The sequence below is a fragment of the Pipistrellus kuhlii genome, unplaced genomic scaffold (genome assembly GCF_014108245.1).
Source record: "Pipistrellus kuhlii isolate mPipKuh1 unplaced genomic scaffold, mPipKuh1.p scaffold_m20_p_2, whole genome shotgun sequence".
Lineage (NCBI taxonomy): Eukaryota > Metazoa > Chordata > Mammalia > Chiroptera > Vespertilionidae > Pipistrellus > Pipistrellus kuhlii.
The window spans coordinates 86,587,863-86,608,796 of NW_023425515.1; the positions used below are offsets into that span (position 1 = coordinate 86,587,863).

At 37.3% G+C, this 20,934-nt stretch overlaps 1 protein-coding gene across 8 annotated transcripts in view; it reads left to right on the plus strand.

The window, feature by feature from the left end:
• ROBO1 (roundabout guidance receptor 1) overlaps positions 1–20,934 on the plus strand; it is a 997,335-nt gene that overhangs the window by 835,611 nt on the left and 140,790 nt on the right. For all 8 annotated transcript variants that reach the window (XM_036444218.2, XM_045584064.1, XM_045584063.1 and 5 more), the window contains one exon: positions 17,955–18,112. In XM_036444218.2, coding sequence (XP_036300111.1) covers positions 17,955–18,112 — 158 coding nt within the window. The remainder of the gene's footprint in view (positions 1–17,954; positions 18,113–20,934) is intronic.

The window sequence follows — 20,934 nt, forward strand, 5'->3', positions numbered from 1 at the left end:
ATCACTTAAACCATCCAACTTTTTTTTACTATGTCTACTAAAGTAAGTATTTAGTCTTAAGAGAATATCACTTTTTATAGCAGAATGAGCCATTTATTTTATCAGTAGAGGCCTTATATCGATATTTCTGTGACAGGCCGAGATTATGATGACATTGTCTTCAACCTAAATTCATGAGTCTGAAAATGAAATTCCTAAACCTGAAAGATTTTCAAAACTAACAGATGTAGTATCAAATTTAAATGTCTGTTTCAGGAATATAGTCAATGCTTAATACAGTGATATTATTTAGTATATTAATATAATTCCTTTTGCTGAAACCTGTTTTGCTCAGTGTTTCCCCCCCCAAAATGAATTATCATTAATTGTAACTTAGATGTTATACTGTGAATAACAATTTTTGTATGCCCTTTCAATATTTGATAAAGTATATATTATTAAACATTCATAGCTAAAGTTGACATTTTACTTTTTGTTCCAACTCTTACTTAAAGAAGTGCTGATATTGAAAGGGAACTTGTATTTCATTTATGTCAAAGAACAAGGCAAATATTTAACAGATAGTTTTATCAAAATATTTAAAATGTTGACAAGAGCTTTATGATAATCAGACTTATTAGTCTAGTTCTAAACTACTTGGTCAATAAAAATAGTAACAAGTTCAGCACCTAGAAAATAAAAAAGATTTTAAAAATTGTCAAAAAATTAGGAGTGCCGGCTGCTCCTTATGGAAAAACAAAACCTTATACATTTGTTGAATTTACAAGAAATGTTGTAGGTCAAAGGGGATCTGTTAAAAAAAAAAAAAAAAAAAAGTAATCCAAGGGTTGACAGCATTGTAGAGAAACTCAGAGGATTCTTTGTATGTATTTAAGTTTTTTTAAGATGCTAATGATTTTACAGTTCTTTAAGTTGGTTGTGAGATTTAAAAACAAAACAAAACTGGTACCTAACCTGGTACCAAGAGACATTTGTCTCTCATAAGCAGAGATCTTAAAATCTCCAGAGAAAGCATTTGGCTCTTTTACTCATTAGACGGCATTTTTGCTTATTTGACTCTGTTTTGATTATTTAAGATTATACTTCGATCCATTAGGTCTTAGGTAGTTTACTGAACTCAATAAAGTTAATAGTTATATTTGGTGTGGATTGTTTTTCTTTCAATTTTACAATCAATAATATAAAACATAAAATAATCAGGTTAAATTTATGAAATTTAAAAAATTTAATTTAAGCCAATTAAATTTATATTCATTAATGAGGTTCTATAGTTATTTTTACATTGGCTGAATGGCAGAATGAGTTGCTAAATCCTCAAGCTGATAATCAGACTCATGGGGGTGGGGGCTTTATTTAGGAGAGTGGTCTTCAAACCAGAATACCTATACATTTCAAAGGTGTATGGCTGCATTCTTTGTTCCTTTGCATTTTTCAGATTCTCGCTATATATCACTTCTAAAGCTGGTGTGCCTGAAAATATCCTTGCTGTGGAATTCCCCTGTCCTCTCTCCTTTCTTGTTTACCTTTCCTTCACTCTATAACAAAGTTCAGACTCTTTAGACATCGGAATATTTATGCTGCAACTGCAAAGTGTAAAGACCTAAAATATGCAAAACATAAAGAGGTCACTTACCCAGAGCTGGTGGAACCAAACACTAGAGAGGAAGAATTGCAGTGGAGAAAGATGCTATTACATTCTGAATGGCAACAGCCAGGACAACGGGAAGCTGATGCTCAGAAGCCCAAACTCCTTGATGGCCTATAGGTTACAGATTCTATAGGGCAAAATCACAAAGCACCAGGGTTGGGGGCTCAGCGATGTTCTGGAAGCTGATTGCTCAATGGGAGGGATGGATAATAAAACATCTCTTTATGTCCTGAGGACAGCTCTGAAGACTATTCCAGACTCTGCCAAGTCTCATGGGAAAGTACTGAAGGCCTCGTTTCCTTCCTGGGGCTAAGGAGCTGAAACATAACTTAGGTCAAGGTGTTATCTCTAGCCTGCCAGAAGTCCAGACCTTGTCAAGCTGTCCTCTGCTGCCTGAGGGGTTGCTGTTTATCTGAGGAAAAGACTTGGGGGGGGGGGGGAGAAGGAAGGGAGGGAGGGAGAGAGAGAGATAAGTTATTTATAGAAATATCCACGCGAGAGAAATGCCTGCTGGGAATGAAACCTACCACCTTTTGGTGCACAGGACAGTGCTCAACCAACTGAGCCACACTGGCCAAGGTTTAAACAAAATTTAATCGAAGTCATTAGAACCTTTAGTTTCAGGTTCCTTATTTCAAAGCCAAAAATCATATAGGCTGATCAACAAAGAGTAACAGTAAACCATTCAATTATAAAATCATAGTTCATAAGGATAATTTTGAGTGGGAATTGTAAATACAAGTTCAAAGAAAAAAAATGAATAACAACATTTACAACTTAGAAAAGAACTTATACATACATTTAAGTGGACTCTGGTGGGCATCAACTTAATGGTGGACTTTATTTATCAGATGTACTTATGAGGGGAACAATCATTTTATTTTGAATTTAATGTTTATGATATACCAGACACTTTTAATTTTGCAACCATATAAAATTTAAGTAAGAGAAAAGAACATGGTCTTTCAAATTTTTGGAGGGGACACCAGTGAAGGGTTTGTGAGGACCAATGGATTAGGCCTTCTCTGGTACAATTAGCCAACAACACATAAAATATTTTAATATATAAAGGAGTTATGATTTTATAAAATAAGTATAAAGTGCCGAAACTGGTTTGGCTCAGCGGTAGAGCGTCGGTCTGCAGACTGAAAGGTCCCGGGTTCGATTCTGGTCAAGGGCATGTACTTTGGTTGCGGGTACATCCCTGGTCAGGGGTGTGCAAGAGGCAGCTGTTCGATGTTTCTCTCTCATCGACGTTTCTAGCTCTCTATCTCTTTCCCTTCCTCTCTGTAAAAAATCAATACAATATATTTAAAAACTTAAAAAAAAATAAAATAAGTATAAAGTATTCTTTAGTTGTTCTGATCTAGAACCTTTGGAGGCAACTTTGGCCAGAATTTCTTATCATTACCTCATTGGCTGGGACTCGCCTCTTGGATTGCTGAGTCAAGGTGTTTTGCATTCAGTAAACTCTCCTGAAATAACAGTGAGGTATGGGTGCAGAACTATGGAAGATGTGCTTTTTGTGGCATGGAATCAGCCTCTATTCTAATCAGTTTCCATTTCTATTACCTGATATAAAGATAGAAATGCACAAATAACACTCAGCAATGACTTATAATTAAAGATTAATGTTTTGATAAAACATTCTTATTGTTTTATCTTGTGCAACATTATTTTTTCTTTTAATTCTAATACTTCCTGAAGAGGCATAAATTTTATATTGCATAAAGCAGTGTTACTGGTAAAGATAGGGTCATTAATAAAGTTAAAATAATTTGCTTTTTTATTAATTTAATCCCTAGTACCTTTAGTCAGACCTTGGTAGCATTCCTCCTGTGCTATTTAGACTTACTTTTTCCTATCACTTAAATATTCTTTTCAGTTGGTGGGGGAAACGTTATAATTGATCATCCTTTTTAAAAATATATATATTTTTTATTGATTTCAGAAAAAAAAAAGAGAGGGAGATACAAACATCAATGATGAGATGGAATCATTAATAGATTGGCTGCCTCCTGCATGCCCCACAATGGGGAACAAGGCCACAACTCAGGCACATACCCTTACCAGGAATCAAACTATAATCTCCTGATTAATAGGTCAACATTTGACCATTAAGCCATGCTGGCCAGGCATAATTGACCATCTTAATTATGCTGCACAAGGTACATTAGTGAGAATAGTTCTTAATTATTATCATGAATCCTATAGCAATTTTCTCTGGCCCTTCCCAATTGTCAGGGAGGTTTTAATGAGATCATTTTAAACTGTGAGGATTTTCCTCCCTTGAGACTGTTACTATTAGATTCCCCATAAAACATGTAAACTCCTTTGAGCCCTTGAGCCCTTGAATCCTTGTCCTGTTCAGCTGCTGGCATCTTGGGTTTGAGAGGATAAAGAAACATCTGATGTACAATTATTCCAACCACCTTCCCTCCAGCAAGTATTTTAATTAGAGAACATTCAAGTCTTCATAGGCACTTGTAAATCATATGTGTTTATGAAAACAATTATTTCAAAAGCTAGTACTACTATGTCCAGTAACTTATTGTACAACCTTGAATCCTTTAATTATTGGCTTCAAGTGCTCATTTGCAACTGGGTGTGCAAGTGGGGAGTTTGTACTTAGATTTTATAAGTTACAAAAAAACCCAGTGCATGAAATTCGTGCAAGGGAGTGGGGGTGGGGGGTGGGGGAGGGAGGAGTGTCCCTCAGGCCAGCCTGCACCCTCTCCAGTCTGGGAATCCTTGAGGATGTCTGACTGTCTGTGTAGGCCCAATCCCACTGGGCAGTCAGACATCCCTCTCACAATCCAGGACTGCTGGCTCCCAACCGCTTGCCTGCCTATCTTCATGATTGCCCATAACTACTTCTGCCTGCCAGCCTGATCACTCCTTAACCACTCCCTTGCCAGCCTGATCAATGCCTAACTGCTCCCCTGCCAACCTGGTAGCCCCTAACTGTCTTCCCATGCAGACCTGGTTGCTCCCAAATGCCCTCCCCTTTATTTCTGGTTTCCCCCAATTGCCCTTTTCTGCTGGGCTGGTCTTCCCCAACTGCCCTTCTCTGCCAGCCTGATCTCCCACATCTGCCCTCCTGATCTCCCACATCTGGTCCCTCCCAACTGCCCTCCACTGCAGGCTTGGTCCCCCCAACTGCCCTCCCCTACAATCCTGGTCCCCCCAAATGCCCTCCCCTGCAGGCCTGGTGCCTCCCAACTGCCTTCCCCTGCAGGCCAATTTGTGGTGGCCATTTGTGTCCAAATGGGGGCGGCTATCTTATGTGTTGGAATGATAGTCAGTTTGCATATTGCTCTTTTATTAGATAGGATAGCAATGATTTGCAACAGGTTTCATCTCATTGCACATGTAAACTACTAAAATTCTATGATACATCAAAAAATAATTTTTTCTGTGATCTGACAAAACAAGTAGTTATTTTTTTCATTTACACCAGAGGGCTACTCTTGAATTAGCCATTTTCATTTTTAACTTTTTTAAAAATATATTTTATTGATTTTGTACAGAGAGGAAGTGAGAGAGATAGAGAGTTAGAAACATCGATGAGAGAGAGTCATCAATCAGCTGCCTCTTGCACACCCCCTACTGGGGATATGCCAGCAACTAAGGTACATGCCCTTGACTGGAATCGAACCCGGGTACCTTCAGTCCCCAAGCCAACGCGAGCCAAACCGGTCTCGGCCATTTTTAATTTTTAATATGATAAAAATTGTGGCCTAGCGCGCAATATTGCACGCGGGATAGGAGGCCTCCCACTCCTGCGGAAGCAGCGGAAAATGCAGTGCGCCTTCCGCAGGAGCTGGTGGGAGGGATCTGCACTGTTTCAACTGGAGGAAGGAGCAAGCCGCTGGCGCCCGAGGGAGCCTGGAGTGAGCCTCACCACTTGGGTGGGAGGTGGGAAAGAGTTGTGCTGCCTCTGCAGGAGGTGAGAGGCAGGTGCCTCAGGGGCGCTGATGCGTCATTGCTGGCGTGCTAATGTTGTGGGCACCTCTAGTGGCTTGGCGGGGAAGACATCAGGAGTCAGAGGTGTGGGCTGTGGCTACCTCTGAATCTGCGTCTTCTTCCCATCTGGGCAGCCTCCCTGTCCCCCCAGAGGTGTGGGGGCTGGGGTCCAGTGTCGGTGAGCGGGATTGGAAGAGCTTCCTCATCCTACTTTGCTGTCTGGGATCCTGTCAGGCTCTCCCCTCAGACCCCCAGGAGCTTGGCTCCGGTACCCTGCCCCTCCATGGCTCCCTGCAGTCCCTGCCCCATTTGGTTCTCCCCAGCCACCCACCTGTTGGGAGGCTGCTGGGTGCCCTGCTGCAGGCAGCATGATCCTGGGGCAGGGGTGGGGGTGTGGGGAGCAGCTCCAGTCTAGTTTAGTAAACACCAGGTCGGCATAGGGATTCTGCTGTGGGGCTGCAGGGGAGTCTGCCTGGTCAGGACAAAATCACACTAGACCCAAAGTCCCACCCCATAGCTCTGCAGCCCCACCTACCCTGTGAAAAGTTGTGATATGATGGTGTCCTGGGTAATTTGCATATTCCTCTATTACACACACACACACACACACACACACACACACACACACACACAAAAGCTAAAGGCCCGGTGCATGAAATTCATGCGGGGGTGAGAGGCGGTCCCTCAGCCCAAGCTGCACCCTCTCTAATCTGGGACCCCTCAAGGGATGTCTGACTGCCCATTTAGGCCCTATCCCTAAATGGACAGTGGAACATCTCTCTCATAATCCAGGACTGCTGACTCCCAACTGCTCGCCTGCCTGCTTGATTGCCCCTAACTCCTTCTGCCTGCCATCCTGGTCGCCCCTATCTGGCCTCCCCTGCAGGTCTGGTCCTCCCAACTGCCCTCCCCTGCTGACCTAATCACCCACAACTGCCCTCCCCTGCCAGCTATCTTGTGGTGGCAAACTTGTGTTCACATGGATGGGGTGGCCATCTTTGACCATATGGGGGCAGCCATGTTATATGTTGGAGTGACAGTCAATTTGCATATTATCTCTTTATTATATAGGATATATATATGGAAAGACATCAGTGCCCCTGGCTAAAATTGTCAGGTATTGCATGTTTGTATACATGCAAAAAAATGAAACTAGACCACCCACCTTCTTACACCTCACACAAGAATGAACTCAAATGGATTAAAGATTTAAATGTTAGACTTTAAACTGTAAAAAATCCTAGAAGAAAACAGAGACAGCATAATCACTGACATTTCTTGTAGAAATATATATTTCCTGATATATCTCCCTAGGCAAGGGAAACAAAATAAAAAAAATAAAAAATGGGACTATATCAAATTGAAGAGTTGTTTTTTTTTGTTTGTTTTTTTTATAGCATAGGAAACGCTATCAACAGAATGAGAAGATAAACTACAGAAAGGGAGTACATATAGAGACAGTAAAGCAACAAGCAGACTGTCACATTACAACGGGGAGGGGAGGGAGATCTGGGGGAGATTATAGAACAATAAAGGACTTGTATACATGCATATAAGTACCAACCAATGGACACAAAACACTGGGGAGGGAGGGTTTTATGGGGGGGGGCAATTTTAAGATATGTACACAGATAATAATTTAATAAATAATAATAATAATAATAATAATAATAAATACATTACAAATAAAAAAATGACACATTTGATAAATGGTTGATATCCTAAATTTATAAAGAACTTATAAAACTCAACACCAAAAAACTCCATTAAAAAATGGGCAAAAGTTCTGAATAGACACTTTTTCAAAGAGGATATACAGATGTCCAACAGCTGTATGAATGATGCCAGTGTCACTCAGTCAGAGGGGAGTGGACTGACAGTTATCGGGGAAAGGGGGAGTGGTGGATGTGGGAAGAGACTGAACATAAACTGTGCACCTATGGATGAGGACAATGGGGGGTGGGGAAGGGGTGGAGGGTTGAGTGGGAACCTGGTGGAAGGGGGAAGAAATGAGGAACCTTTGTAATAATATGAACAATAAAGATTGATTTAAATAAATAAATAAAATTAAAAAAAATAAAACCACAAAGAGATATCACCTCACACCTGTCTGAATCGCTATAATCAATAAGTCAACAAACAATGAGTGTTGGTGTGGGTGTGGAGAAAAGGGAACCACCATTGTGTACTGTTGGTGAGCATGCAGATTGGTGCAGCCACAGTTGAAACAGCATGGAGTTGCTTTAAAGAAATTAAAAATGAAATTTCCTTATGACCCAGCGTTTCCTCTTCTGGAAATTTATCAAAAGAAATCCAGAATACTAATTAGAAAGAATATATGTACCTCTATGTTCATTGCAGCATTATTTACAATAATCAAGATATGGAAGCAGCCCAAGTGTCCATGAGTAGATGATTGGTTAAAAATCTGTGGTACATTTACTCAATAGAATACTACTCTCCTGTAAAAAGAAAGAAAATTTTATCCTTTGTGACCTGGAGAACATTATGCTAAGTGAAACAAGCCAGCCAGAGAAAGACAAATACCATATGATTTCACTCATATGTGGAATTTAATGAAGAAACTGAATTACCAAGCCAAACAGATGGAGAGCAGATAGACAGCTTGTGGATAGAAGGGATGGGGCTAAGAAAGAACAGATTGAGCAAAAAATAAAAATAAAAAAAATAAGAGAGAATGAGAACTCGTGGAATGCAATGTGGTGATTTCAGGAGGTGAAGGAGGAAGGGTGGAGATTGTAGAGAGCATAGAAGGAATAAAAAGGTGATGGAACAAATTAAATTAAAAAAAATAAAGCAAAAAAAAAAAAAAACAGGAAGAAGCAAGGCAAGCAAATTTATCAAAATACTTCTGGCATAAAGTGCAGATGGGCTCTCAGCTAATCTGAGTGTGAACCTGGTGGGAGTTCAAGGGATTTTATACTTTTCTGTCTGCAGGTTCAAGGTTCCTCTGCCAGATATCTTGGGCAATGACTAGATTTCAAGGTCCTTCTTTCACTCTGTTGTGGCTTTTCTTGGGATGTTTGTACAGCCACCTGCTTATCCTGGCAAGTCCTAAGATGGCTGACTTTTTTGTTTAGTGAGTGAGATAAAACTCCCCTTGTGTCCTTCCCCCTTCTTCTCTCCTTAGCAGGTACATGGTTTTTTAAGCTATGAATTCTCTGGTTAGGGAGGGGAGGCATTAGCCATTTGCTCTCAAGTGTCCTTGGTTGAAGAAGATAAGTTGCTGAAAGTGGCTGCAAGCTGCCCAAACTGTGTGACCTTGTTTAATTTTCTTGTCTTAGTTTCACTATACTACTTGCCCAGCAATTTCCCTAGCTTCTTACTCTCTCGTTACAAGTGTATTTTAAATTGTACCACAGCAAAGTTGTTTTATACACCGCCAAGGTGGTGCTCAGGTCTGACAATCTCGCTCCTAGGGACCAATGGAGTTCAGTACTAACAGTGCAGGCTTTGGTATCGAGCGAATTCAGTTCCAAATCCCAATTTATCAGTTACTAGCTACACAGAATAAAGCTTTAGGAGCTAGGGACATTTATTTAAACTTTCCTTTGTAGGTGATATTTCTGCAGGACAGCCCCACGTGGGGAAGTGAAACAGGATTGCTTTTATCTGTTTTGTAATTGATTACAAAGCACTCTGTGACAAATGAGGGTGGGGGGACAAAAACACACACTCCCACAAACAAACAACACACCCTGAAATAAGTCCCTTAAAAACGGAGATCTGTCTTGTTTATTTTATTAGCCACCACCTCTTAAAACAATACCTAGTACTTTTACTGAATGAATAAATTCTTATGAATTGTGTGATCCAGCATTTTCTAGGGAACAGGATTATGCTGTAGAGAGTTTGCAAACCTCTGACAATGTGAACCCTCTGATTATTTTATTATAATTATATAATGGCATTTAACATGTCATTTATTCTCTTATACTTAAATAGTAGACTAAGTTTAATCTATGACAGTCCTAAGAAATACCCTATAATGTTTTGAGTTGTTTTTATTGTCCAAACCCAATGACTGAGTGAATTTTTATTATAACTTGCTGCTAAGTTACTAGTGGTCATGTGTGTGTGTGTGTGTGTGTGTGTGTGTGTGTGTATACCCATTAATCATATCTGCTTTTATATAATAAAATATATTAATTTTGTTTCAATTTTTCAGTCAGTTAAAATTATATCATGTGCATCAAACTAAATAAAATTTGTCATCCCACAAATATAATGCAGATTAATTGATCAAAGTTTATCAGTTAGCAATTAAGTTTTGGAATATAGTAGTATAAAGTCTAAACCGGTTAAATACTACTGGGCAGAATTTGAAACCTTATTTTTTTTTATCAATAAAATGGTTTTCAGAGCATCCTTATACTCTTAAATCATGCCATATATATGTTTTCCTATTCCTCCTGGGAGGATTCATTTGTATATTGCCTATCTACCCTTCTATACCTAAAAAATACCGTGTTCAATTACTCAAATTAAAAAACACACACAAAAACAACAACAAACAAACAAACAAAAAACAACTCCTGGGTATCATTATTGAGATCTTTCTCTCTGTCAGTTCAACCTTTCAAGACATCATTTTGATTTTGACTCCAATACACATGTCTACTCTGTCTCCCTTTGCCCCAAATCGTGTCATCTAACAGTACAGAATCCTGATCAGTTTCCCTTTAATTACTGCAGTAGCCTTCTAATTGGACTCTTCACTTCCATTCTCGTGTCTCTTTTCCATTTAATTCAAAGAACAACTATAATGAATATTTAAATATGATAATTCCATCCTGAGACAGCTGTGCTTAATAGCCACTGAAGTGGTTTCCCATGAGAATTAAAATTAAAGGTGATCCTTGATCATGGCTGCTGTATCTAGCAGATTTGGCCCCTCACCCCTGCCAACCTCCTGTTGTAAGACTGTCAACCTGTCCCACTACACAGGGTTCAGGCCTTTTCAAGTCCATTTTTACTGTACCACCTCTTTCTTCAACTTCAGTGATTTCCTCTGCCTTTTTCCAGGACAAGCTTTTCTTAGTGTTCAGACTTCAGCTTAACTGTTATCCTTGGAGTTCCTTCACTGCTGTCTAAAGTATGTTCTTCCTTAGCTTCTCACACTCATTCTCTGCATTTCCTCAGGGCACACATTGCAATTATAGTTGTATAGTTACATGTGGGACTGAGTATTTTCTGTTTACTCCCTATGCACTGAGCACTGTGACTACAGGATTGGTGCCAGGTTTAGTACTGTCTCATATATAATACCTAGCACACAGAATGTGTATTATAGACATTGACTCTCGGGCATTGTTCTGGATGCAGGATATGTAGAGTGATAAAGGCAAACACCTTGCTCTCAAGGCACTGGCATTTTAATAAAATTAAAAAAAAACAACAAAAAAAACCAGACAACGAATTATAAGTGTATTCCTTTGATCAAGGACTCCCTTGGTTCAGGGCGCTAAGCAGAAGATTATATTTTCTAAAAGAGTACATGTCTGTCTTGCCCCAACCAGGGACCTGGCTCAGATAGCCTCATCTGTCTGTGTTTTTTTAACCTGCCAGGCTACTCCCCAGTGTGACTTTTGCTCTGGCGCTTGGAAACCCTCATCAATGCCATTCTTTGTCCTCCTTTCCATTTGTACTGGCAGCTGAGAAATTTGGCAATTCCTCACAGTGACTAATAGTAATACTTCTTTGCAGATGTAATGCTTCATATAAATGGCAAGTCCTGTACAAACACTAAATAATTAGTCTTCATAATAACCCTAACAAGATATAATGTAAAACACTCTGTTTTGAATGGAAATAACTGAGTCATTGGGAATGTATCTATTAAAATCACAGCATAGTGGAAGGATGTGTGTTGTGATTCTTAAACTACTGTTTTTTTACTCCTAAATAATAACACATCATAACATAAAATTGTGTTTTATGAATGCCTCACTTGTTCATTAATAAATTTAATTAATTTATAGTTTAGTTTAAAATGTGTATAATGCAAATATGTATTAAGCTACTAACATCTTTAAGATAGAACATATGATGTGAGCAATTCAACTTACTTTGGCAATCATTTTTTTTATGATCTCCCAGACTTAAAGTCTGCTGGACATTAACTATATACGTATATGTTGGTCTTTATTGACATACACCTTCCTCTGGAATATATTACATATTATAACTGAAATCTAGTATGCCAAGCTTACTTTCTCTTTGTCTTGATGACTTAGTGCCATTGTAATGAACACTTGGCAGTATCTTGTACAAGTGTTGCTGATTCCTGAGTGAAATCATGAAACCAAAACTGACTGCAGATAGCCAAGAGGGCTTTTCATAGGAAGTGCCCTTATGGTGTTAATGTTTCTGTAAAATGGGAATGTGGTTTAAGCTTGGACCCAATCTGGAGGTAATTCTAACCATTAAAAAACTAGAATGGCTCTGCAGCGTGGCTCAGTGGTTGAGCATCGACCTATGAACCAGGAGGTCAGGTGTTCACTTCTTGGTCAGGGCACATGCCTGGGTTGTGGGCTCCATGCCTAATGGGGATGTTCAAGAGAGAGCCAATCCATAATTCTCTCTCATCATGGATGTTTCTACTCCTTCTCTCTCTTCCTTCCTCTCTCTGAAGTCAATAAAAATACATTTTTAAAAATTTTTAAAAAAGATCAGGAATGAAGTGTATGTATTGTTTTGAAAGCCAGCAAATAAATTGTTTTTTTTTAAATCAAATTTATTCTGCAATAGCTTCTCCTGCTATTTGCAATGTTCCACACTACTCATTCATGTTAATATAACTTTTCAGAATATATAATATTTTTAAAGAAAAAAAGTACTATTATACTTTCCTAGGGTAGAGCATAAAAGGTTTGTGACATCTTCAAAGCTCTAGAAATTAATGCTTCTGCTAGCATATTTTTTTCCTAAGATCTTAACTGCAGCATAATTTAATGTTTAAAAATAAAGTTGACTGCTATAAAAAGCATAAGTAGAAGATGACATAATTATTGAAGAGCATTTATAGATATATTATGTCAGATTTAAAAAAGTAAATATGTATTTTTAAGAAATGGACATGGTTAATTCTTAACTTTATACAGAATTGATGTTTGCATGCATCATTTTAAAAATCAAATTTCTTATCTTTAGATTATGATTACATAAGAGGATAATATCAGATAAAATATTATTTTGCATATCATTTTAGTTTGCCTCTTCAACAAGTTAAGGTATATTTCTGTGTAATTACCCTTTTGGTAGAAATGTTTTTAAAAGTTTGGAATTTTTATTATATTTTAAGAAATGGTAAAGAATTTGAACACATTTGTACCCCAGATAACATTTTGCTCTCCTGGATATTGCTGTGAGCTTACAATGTAGGAAAGTACATAGTTACAAAAGCCTTTATGACACACTTTTTTATCTTGCTCCCAAAACTTATTACAAAACAACCCGCAATAAAACCCTGCTATATTGCCATTTTGTGATAGGGTAAAGATTGTTACTTGACAGATGTTAAAATTTATGTAAACTTCACTTCAGGGAAAACAACCAAGTTGTAGCATAATCCCAGCCACGAAGTACGTGCTCGGTACAGATGTACTAAATGAAAGGATGTTAGTTGTTTTGAAATTAGATAGCATCTGTTTATGTCAGCACAGGCATTAAATATCATTGATGTGAGTAATTCTCTACTCAAAACTAAAGATTGTGAATGTGATTAATAATTTTGAAAGCCATTAAAGTGGCCCATTGTAACAAAGTTAAGCTGTTACTAAGCATCTCCAGTTTCTTTGTCTTTGAGAATCTATTTCATTTATTTCTTTCCTATAATATATCCTATTTTTAAAGAATCTCCTTGATTTTTTTTCTTTTCCCAGTTGGCAGTTTATTATTATTTGCTGCAAGGTTTCATGGACAAGTAGTCTTTTAATAGAAAAATAAATAAAAATCAAGTAGTGCATATTATCTTCTGTTTTTTCCCCTGCAGAAACTTGTTACTAATTAAAATATCCATATTTAATTAAAACACTTATTATCGTGAAACATTTTTAGTCATTGTGTTGCTGAAGTAAAGGAGAATCTTTTAGAAGAATTAGCATGACATACATTACTGGAATGATGAGTTGTAATTCTTAGCATGCCCATGAAAGTGTGGAAAACTCTGCGGAAGCACAGAATGCAGACTGAGCTCAGAGATAAGCAGTTAACCATCAGATTGGAAATTTTTCACTGAACTTTTTCTCCAGTGGGAAGAGGCTGATATATTAATAATATCACCTATTTAGAATTGTGAACATTGTCTTGTTAAGACCAGATAGGTGGGTACATTTGTAGAGAAGAGTCCTTGATGAACTGGATCTGTGGTCTAGCTCTGCTGCTAAATATTTACAAATTCCTCATCCATAAAATGAAATGAATAAACTCACTTTATCATAACCTGTGATATGGACTAAATGAGTAAATTCTTGGCATGGTTCTGTATATAGTACAGGTTCAATAAACATTGACCATTGCTAACATTTTTATCATATTGTTAACTTACTATCATTATTACTTATGCAATGTGTTCCTCTCCCCTCTGAGGAGCCTAAAATTTCTAATTTCCAAAAGAAAAAGTTTGTATCACATATCCCTCTGGCCCCTGACTCCACTGAGATTTTGCGTTTCATGAAGCCATTGTAATTTACAGATGTTCACCACATGATTAGGGAACAAAATTAATTTTAGGAACACTTGAACCTTATCAATATTGAGTAATTAGTAGACTGTAGTGCATTGAGGTACAGCCACAGAATGCTGAGGCTCTTGCAATAATGGAGTGGATTTGTTGGAAATACAATGGATTATATAGAATTGTATACAGTAAAATGATGATGATGATGATGATGATGATGATGGTGTGTGTGTGTGTGTGTGTGTGTGTGTGTGTGTGTGTGTGTGTGTATACTTTTAAAAAAGCAATTTACTAGAAACCAGGATATCTACTTTTTTTTTTGGTTTCTTCCTGACAAATAACACAATCTAGTAATGTTTCTTGGAACTCAGTTGCCTCTGTTAGTTGGGATGAATTACATGTTGTCAAAGACCTCTACCTGTTTAAAAACCTTATGTTTCATTCAGTTCTAAAAGTTTCCATAGTGTGTTTAAAGAGTGTTACAAACATTAAAGTCTCCATTATACTTTAAATAATCTGTCTTTAACATTTTTTCACTTTGCCTCCTCTCTTCTCTTATTACCCCAATAGATTTCAAAGTTGCCACTCAATTTTAGAATCCTTTTCCGCAAATATATTACTTATTCTGAGAATTGTATTAAATTGATATTTCATTTTTTAGAAACTCAAATGATTATAGGTTTTGTATAAAATGATACTTTTTATTACCAATTTTAATATTTTAATTTATTATTTTAAAAAAATCCTCACTGAGGATATGTTTTTATTGATTTGAAAGAGACAAAGTGGGGAGAGAAACATCATTGATTGGTTCGACCTGCACATTGTGTGGGTCAAAACCGAAACCTAGGATGTTTCCTTAACTTGGAGTCAAACCTGCAATTACTTGGTTACAGGGTGACCTTCCAACCACTGAGCTACACTAGCCAGGATGATTGACCAGTGTTTTAGACAGAAGTTTCCAGTAGCCCAGCTGGTGTGGCTTAGTGGTTGAACCGGGAGGTCATGGTTTGATTATGAGGGCATATACCCGGCTTGTGGGCTCAATCCACAGTGGGAAGCGTGTGGGAGGCAGCTCTCTGAAATCAATAAAAAATATCTATATATTTTAAAAACTTCCAGGAAACAAAGATTCATGGAAGCTTATTATGCTTCTTCAAATTTAACTGAATAAAAAACATTAGGAATGAGCCAAATTACTGTACAAATATGTAAATATGGAACAATTACATAAATATGAAAGCAATATTAGAGTGAACTATGGTTTGTTTTATCACCATTTTAGGTGGTATCTATTTGGACACATTATAGATGCTATTTGCTCTGTTTAAAATAATATTAAATCTTTATTTCAAAAGTGAGTTCCAAATTTTAGAATTTCATACTGTTCATACCATTTCATATTAGCAAAATGTATGGTTTGATTAATAGGGATGTTTGAGAAGAAAAGGAGAAGCTTTTCCAAAAAGGATCCATGTTTGAGGATACTTACAGATTCCACTGGTCTTTCTGCCAATCATTTGAATTCAGTTTTTATTGATTTCAGAGAGAAGGGAAGAGGGAGAGAGAAATAAACACATCAATGATGACAGGAAATCATTGATGGGCTACCTCTTGTATGCTCTTCACTGGGGATCGATCCTGCAACCTGGGCATGTGCCCTGACCAGGATTGGAACTGTGACCTTCTGGTTCATAGGTCAAGGCTCAACCATCAAGCTACCTCATCCAGGATGAATTCAATTTTTTATCACTTAAATACACTCATGAATTATGAAAATTTGATAATTTAACTGAACGTTCATATCATTTTAAAATGTGATACATACTATTCCTCTTCTCCACCTGCCCCCAAATATGTTCAGGACAAGTTTAAGGAAGAAAGGTTGCTTTTATAGAAGATGGAAAAAAATATTAAGTTCACGACTATTCAGTTTTATGCTTTACAGCTGTAAAAATAATTACATGAACGTTATCTAAGCTACCATCTTTAATAGATTACATTTTGTTAGCTTTACATTATATACTGAAAAACTCAAATAACATAGTAAATTGAAAAGAAATTTTGATTTATCTGACTTAATATTTTGATATTTGATATTTTTGAAAGACATTTTATTATTCATTGATTTATTTGAGATCTGATCTCAATTTGTAAAGAAGACATCGTGTTTCCATTGGTTTTAACTTTACCAGATAGAAACCTTGTTCAAATTATTTATTTTTACTTGAAAAGTATTTTACTTTTGCATTTTTCAAGGGCATTAAAATATTTCAATGGTGATATCTTAGGTTAATAATGTGATATAGCAAAGAAACACACTGTTTGTAAAAGTCAATTCATTTGTTGTTTTATATAATCCTTACATTTTATTTGTGGTGCATTTGTAATACCTACATCCCAGGTATGTGCCCTCACCCAGAATCAAACCCACACCTTTTTTAGTGAACGGTATAATGCTCCAACCAACTGAGCCACGTAGCATGACTCCTTTATGTTTATAAGAATACACAGAACAATTTTATTCTGTGAACTATTTTTGAAATGCATATTTGGTTTATTTTTACATTGTATTCCAACAGATACTAAGTGAATAATACTGCTTATTTTATGGTATTTTAATATTACATTACTAGTCTAGTAATAAATAATTTCTTCCTCTAAGATATAGGATTAATAATGTAAATAGGGTTAATAATCTCTCTCACCCTGAACAGATTTAAGAATTAAATGAAAGAATATTTACTTCTGCCTCCAAAACAAAAACACACTCAACACCATTAAATACAGAACATATTAAGTGACATTGTTGGTAGCAGTATAATTATCATCATTGGTACCTTCTAACACTTGCCCTCACTCAGTGCTAATGGAAAAAACACAGTATTTTGAAGGTACTCACTTTGTAAATATGTCTGTAGTTGTTACAATGAGCATATTTAAATTGTAAAGATAATATGTTCTTATACATTAATTTGAGACAGTTTTAAAATAAATGATAGTTAAATGAATGTTTGGAAATATATTTATTTTTGCTTTTACATTTTCTTTTTACAAATTTTTTCTTTATTGATTAGTGTATTACATATGTGTCCTTATTCCCTCTGTGCCCCCCACCCTCCACCCACTCGTGCCCTCACCCCTCTGGTGTCTGTGTCCGTTGGTTAAGTTTATATGCATGCATACAAGTCTTTGGTTGATCTCTATCCCCTTTCCCCATCCTCCCCTGGTTTACTTGTGTTTCCAATTCATTTAATAATAGAAGCATCATCCGAATGTGTTATGTAAGTATTAGTAAAAGGAGGATTCTGTTGTATTCATTAGCACATGGATGAGAAAATGCAGTCAGAGAAGAAAGCAAATTAATGATAAGCCAAATCCAAACTGTGAAGGAACTAAGCAGCAAAATATTATTTTACACTGGTCTATAAAGAATATCCAACTGTCCCTGCTGTGTATGCATAAGCTCTGAGGTCTCCATTAAATTGCATATGTCTATAAGTAGGAATAGATGCTCCAAGATGCATGGAGATAGTTATCTGTAGTAGCTCATTATAATAAATGTCTCTTTTGCTGAACTGCCGTGATAAGGGCTGCATATCTACTATTGCCTATAACGAGTTCCTCTTGTCCCTGCAGTACTACGGGATGACTTCAGACAAAATCCCTCTGATGTCATGGTGGCAGTGGGGGAGCCCGCAGTGATGGAGTGCCAGCCACCACGAGGCCATCCTGAGCCCACCATTTCTTGGAAGAAAGATGGCTCTCCACTGGATGACAAAGATGAAAGGATAACTGTGAGTACTGAGTTTATCAGTGGGGTCACCTCCATAGCTCACTGTATATATCTCCACCAACGAAAAATAAAATGTGAAGGTTTTTGGTTTTTAAAATAATAGGTTGCAATATCTCCCATTTTTATGTCACTTTGTTTAAAGTTTAGTAAAAGAAAAATATAATTTATGTGTTAACGTCTAAAAGTTAACTAATACATAGTTTTATGTATGACTTAGTTATTATCATAACTCAGGGTATATCACATTTCCATGTGTTACAATAAAAGTTATTTTTAAAAATATCAGGTCATAGAGTATATTTCCAATAGGCTTCCTAAAAGTAACTTTAGGATTTTTTCTGTTTCTGCTTTTTAAATTGCTTTTCTGTTCTATAGAATAGTTCAATCATGTTTCTGAACAATAAAATCTCATCTGAATGATACCTCGGTAATGGATTTACTCATTCCAAAATAAAATTATGTGACTAGATTATTGGATTTAAAATTATTTTGTGATATAAACAGAATAAATCTGTAGTTAGTAATGATGCATTTTCCTCTGTCCATCAGTGACTCTCTGTGACTTCTTTTTCTTTGCATTTTTGTGTTGTGAAAGGTATTTACTAAGCCACCTAAATAACCCAGCTCTGCTTACCCTATGATTGTACAGTATTTCCCTTTGGCATTTCCTTTGTTCTGCACACAATCTCTGCCATTGCAAAGTCATTGGCCACGTTACCCTGGAGAATCTGTGTGCTATACTTGTAGAAGAACAAGGTTATAACACAGAACACATGCTCCTAATAAATGCTTGCACTATTTATTTACAGATTAGCATGATAATTAAGTAGTGAAGAAAATAAAGTGGTTTATGGTAGACAAAGTTTTAGGGACTTTTAAAGAAAATCAAGCGTTTTTCCTGTACTGAACTGAATAAAAATTAGTATCTCAAAGGGTTTTTATAAATTGAGGAATTGGGGTAAGAACAGCCTAGCTCTACTTTTAACTATTCTTTTATAGTTCTACAAAGTGAACTATATGTGGAAATAATGGTTTTGGGAAATGAAGTCAAGAGCACAAGGGAATGGAACAAAAGCTTCTCTTATTGCTGCTAACAGATTCCTTTAGATTTATGCACAATCAAGATAACATTTTTCTTGAAAACATGTTTTAAGTTATTTAATGATAATTACATATAACTTTCATTTCTCTGACCTAATGATTCATACACACTAAAACATTATATTTCTCCCTCATGTCTTTCCTGGTGACCAATTTGTGTTTAATACAAATTAATGATAAAAATTTCAGCATTGGCATCCAGAAGGTATAGCTCAGTGGTTGAGCACTGAGCCAGGAACCAAGAGACCACTGATTTGCTTCCCTGTCAGGGCACATGCCCAGGTTGTGGGCTTGATCCCCTGTGGGTGGAGTGCAGGAGGCAGCCGATTGATAATGTTTGTCTCATCATTGATGTTTCTATCTTTCTCTCCCTCTCTCCCCTTCTCCCTTCTCCCCCCACCCCCTCTCTCTCTAAAAAAAAAACACCAAAAAAAACAACAACAACAGGAAAACAAACAAAAAACCAACCAATAAAATAAAATAAAAATTTCAGCATTGGTGATGCAGCATTGAACAGCTCCCAATGAGTGCCCTTCTGGAGTTTATATTCTGTGACTGACTATACAGGTAAAATGAAAGTAGATGGTGTAACATATTGTACATTAGACTATAGTAAATTATATAAACAATAAAGTAGTGCAGAGCTAGACAGATAGGATTGGGAAGAACCTCGGTGTTTAATAGGATGGCCAGAGAATGCTTTCACATAGAGACCAGTAAAACAATTGAGGGAGGAACTTTCCAGGTATCTGGAAAAGTGTTCTAAGTAGAACAAAGTATACGGTTAAAGACCCTATTGCAGGGCATACCTAACAGATTGAAAAAGGAGCAAAGCGAATGGTAGGGAGGGAGGAAAGTTGAGATTTGGAGCAGATGGCATCAGGGATAACAACAAGCCAGACTGTGTAGTACCTTACAGTCCCTGCAAATAGTTTGGCTTTTCTCCCAAGAGAAGGGTAAAGCATCGGGGGCTTTGGCAGGATCCACGGAAGGGTGATAATGGCAGAAGTAGGGAGACAAGTTGGGAGCATTTTCAGTTTTCTTGGCAAAAGGGAAATGTTGTGTGGATCAGTCTGCTAGGAGGAGGAGGAGAGCAGTGGTTAGAGCCTGGCTCTGCTGTGAAGCAAAAGCTGTCAGAATCGAACAGATTGGACTTGGCTTATTAGAAAAAGGGAAGAGTGAAGGATTACCTTTATGCATTGGTCTGAGCAGCAGAAAAGACAGTGATGCTGTTAATTGAGATGTCCTTAATTATAGTAGAAGAAGATTTGGGTTAGAAGTTATCAAGAACTCAGTTTCAGACATTGTAATTTTGAAGTTCTTATTAGATATCCACAAATGTCAAATAGGCAGTGGAAACGTGAGTCAGAAATTCAGAGTTGAGGTTGAGGCTGGAGAAAAAACTGTGTTGTGGTGAACATAACAAGTACTTGTTGCCCTGCATGCAGTCAGCCCCCGCTTCTGGGCGGATGAAAGCCTTAGCTTCCCAGTTTCCTCGCTGTAGGGCAGACCACGCTGACTAGTTCAGCTTCATGGGCTGTGAGTGGAAATTAAAGATATTAAATACCGTGAGGGAGCCTCCAGCACGCTCTGTTCCGTGTGGCCTCCAGAGAGGCCACATGTTCCAGGTAGTGAAGCTACAGCAGGAAAGCCACCCAAAGAGCCTGGGCCCCAGAGTCCTGTGTCCCAGAACTTTCCCCTCCACATCTGGCTCCCCATGAT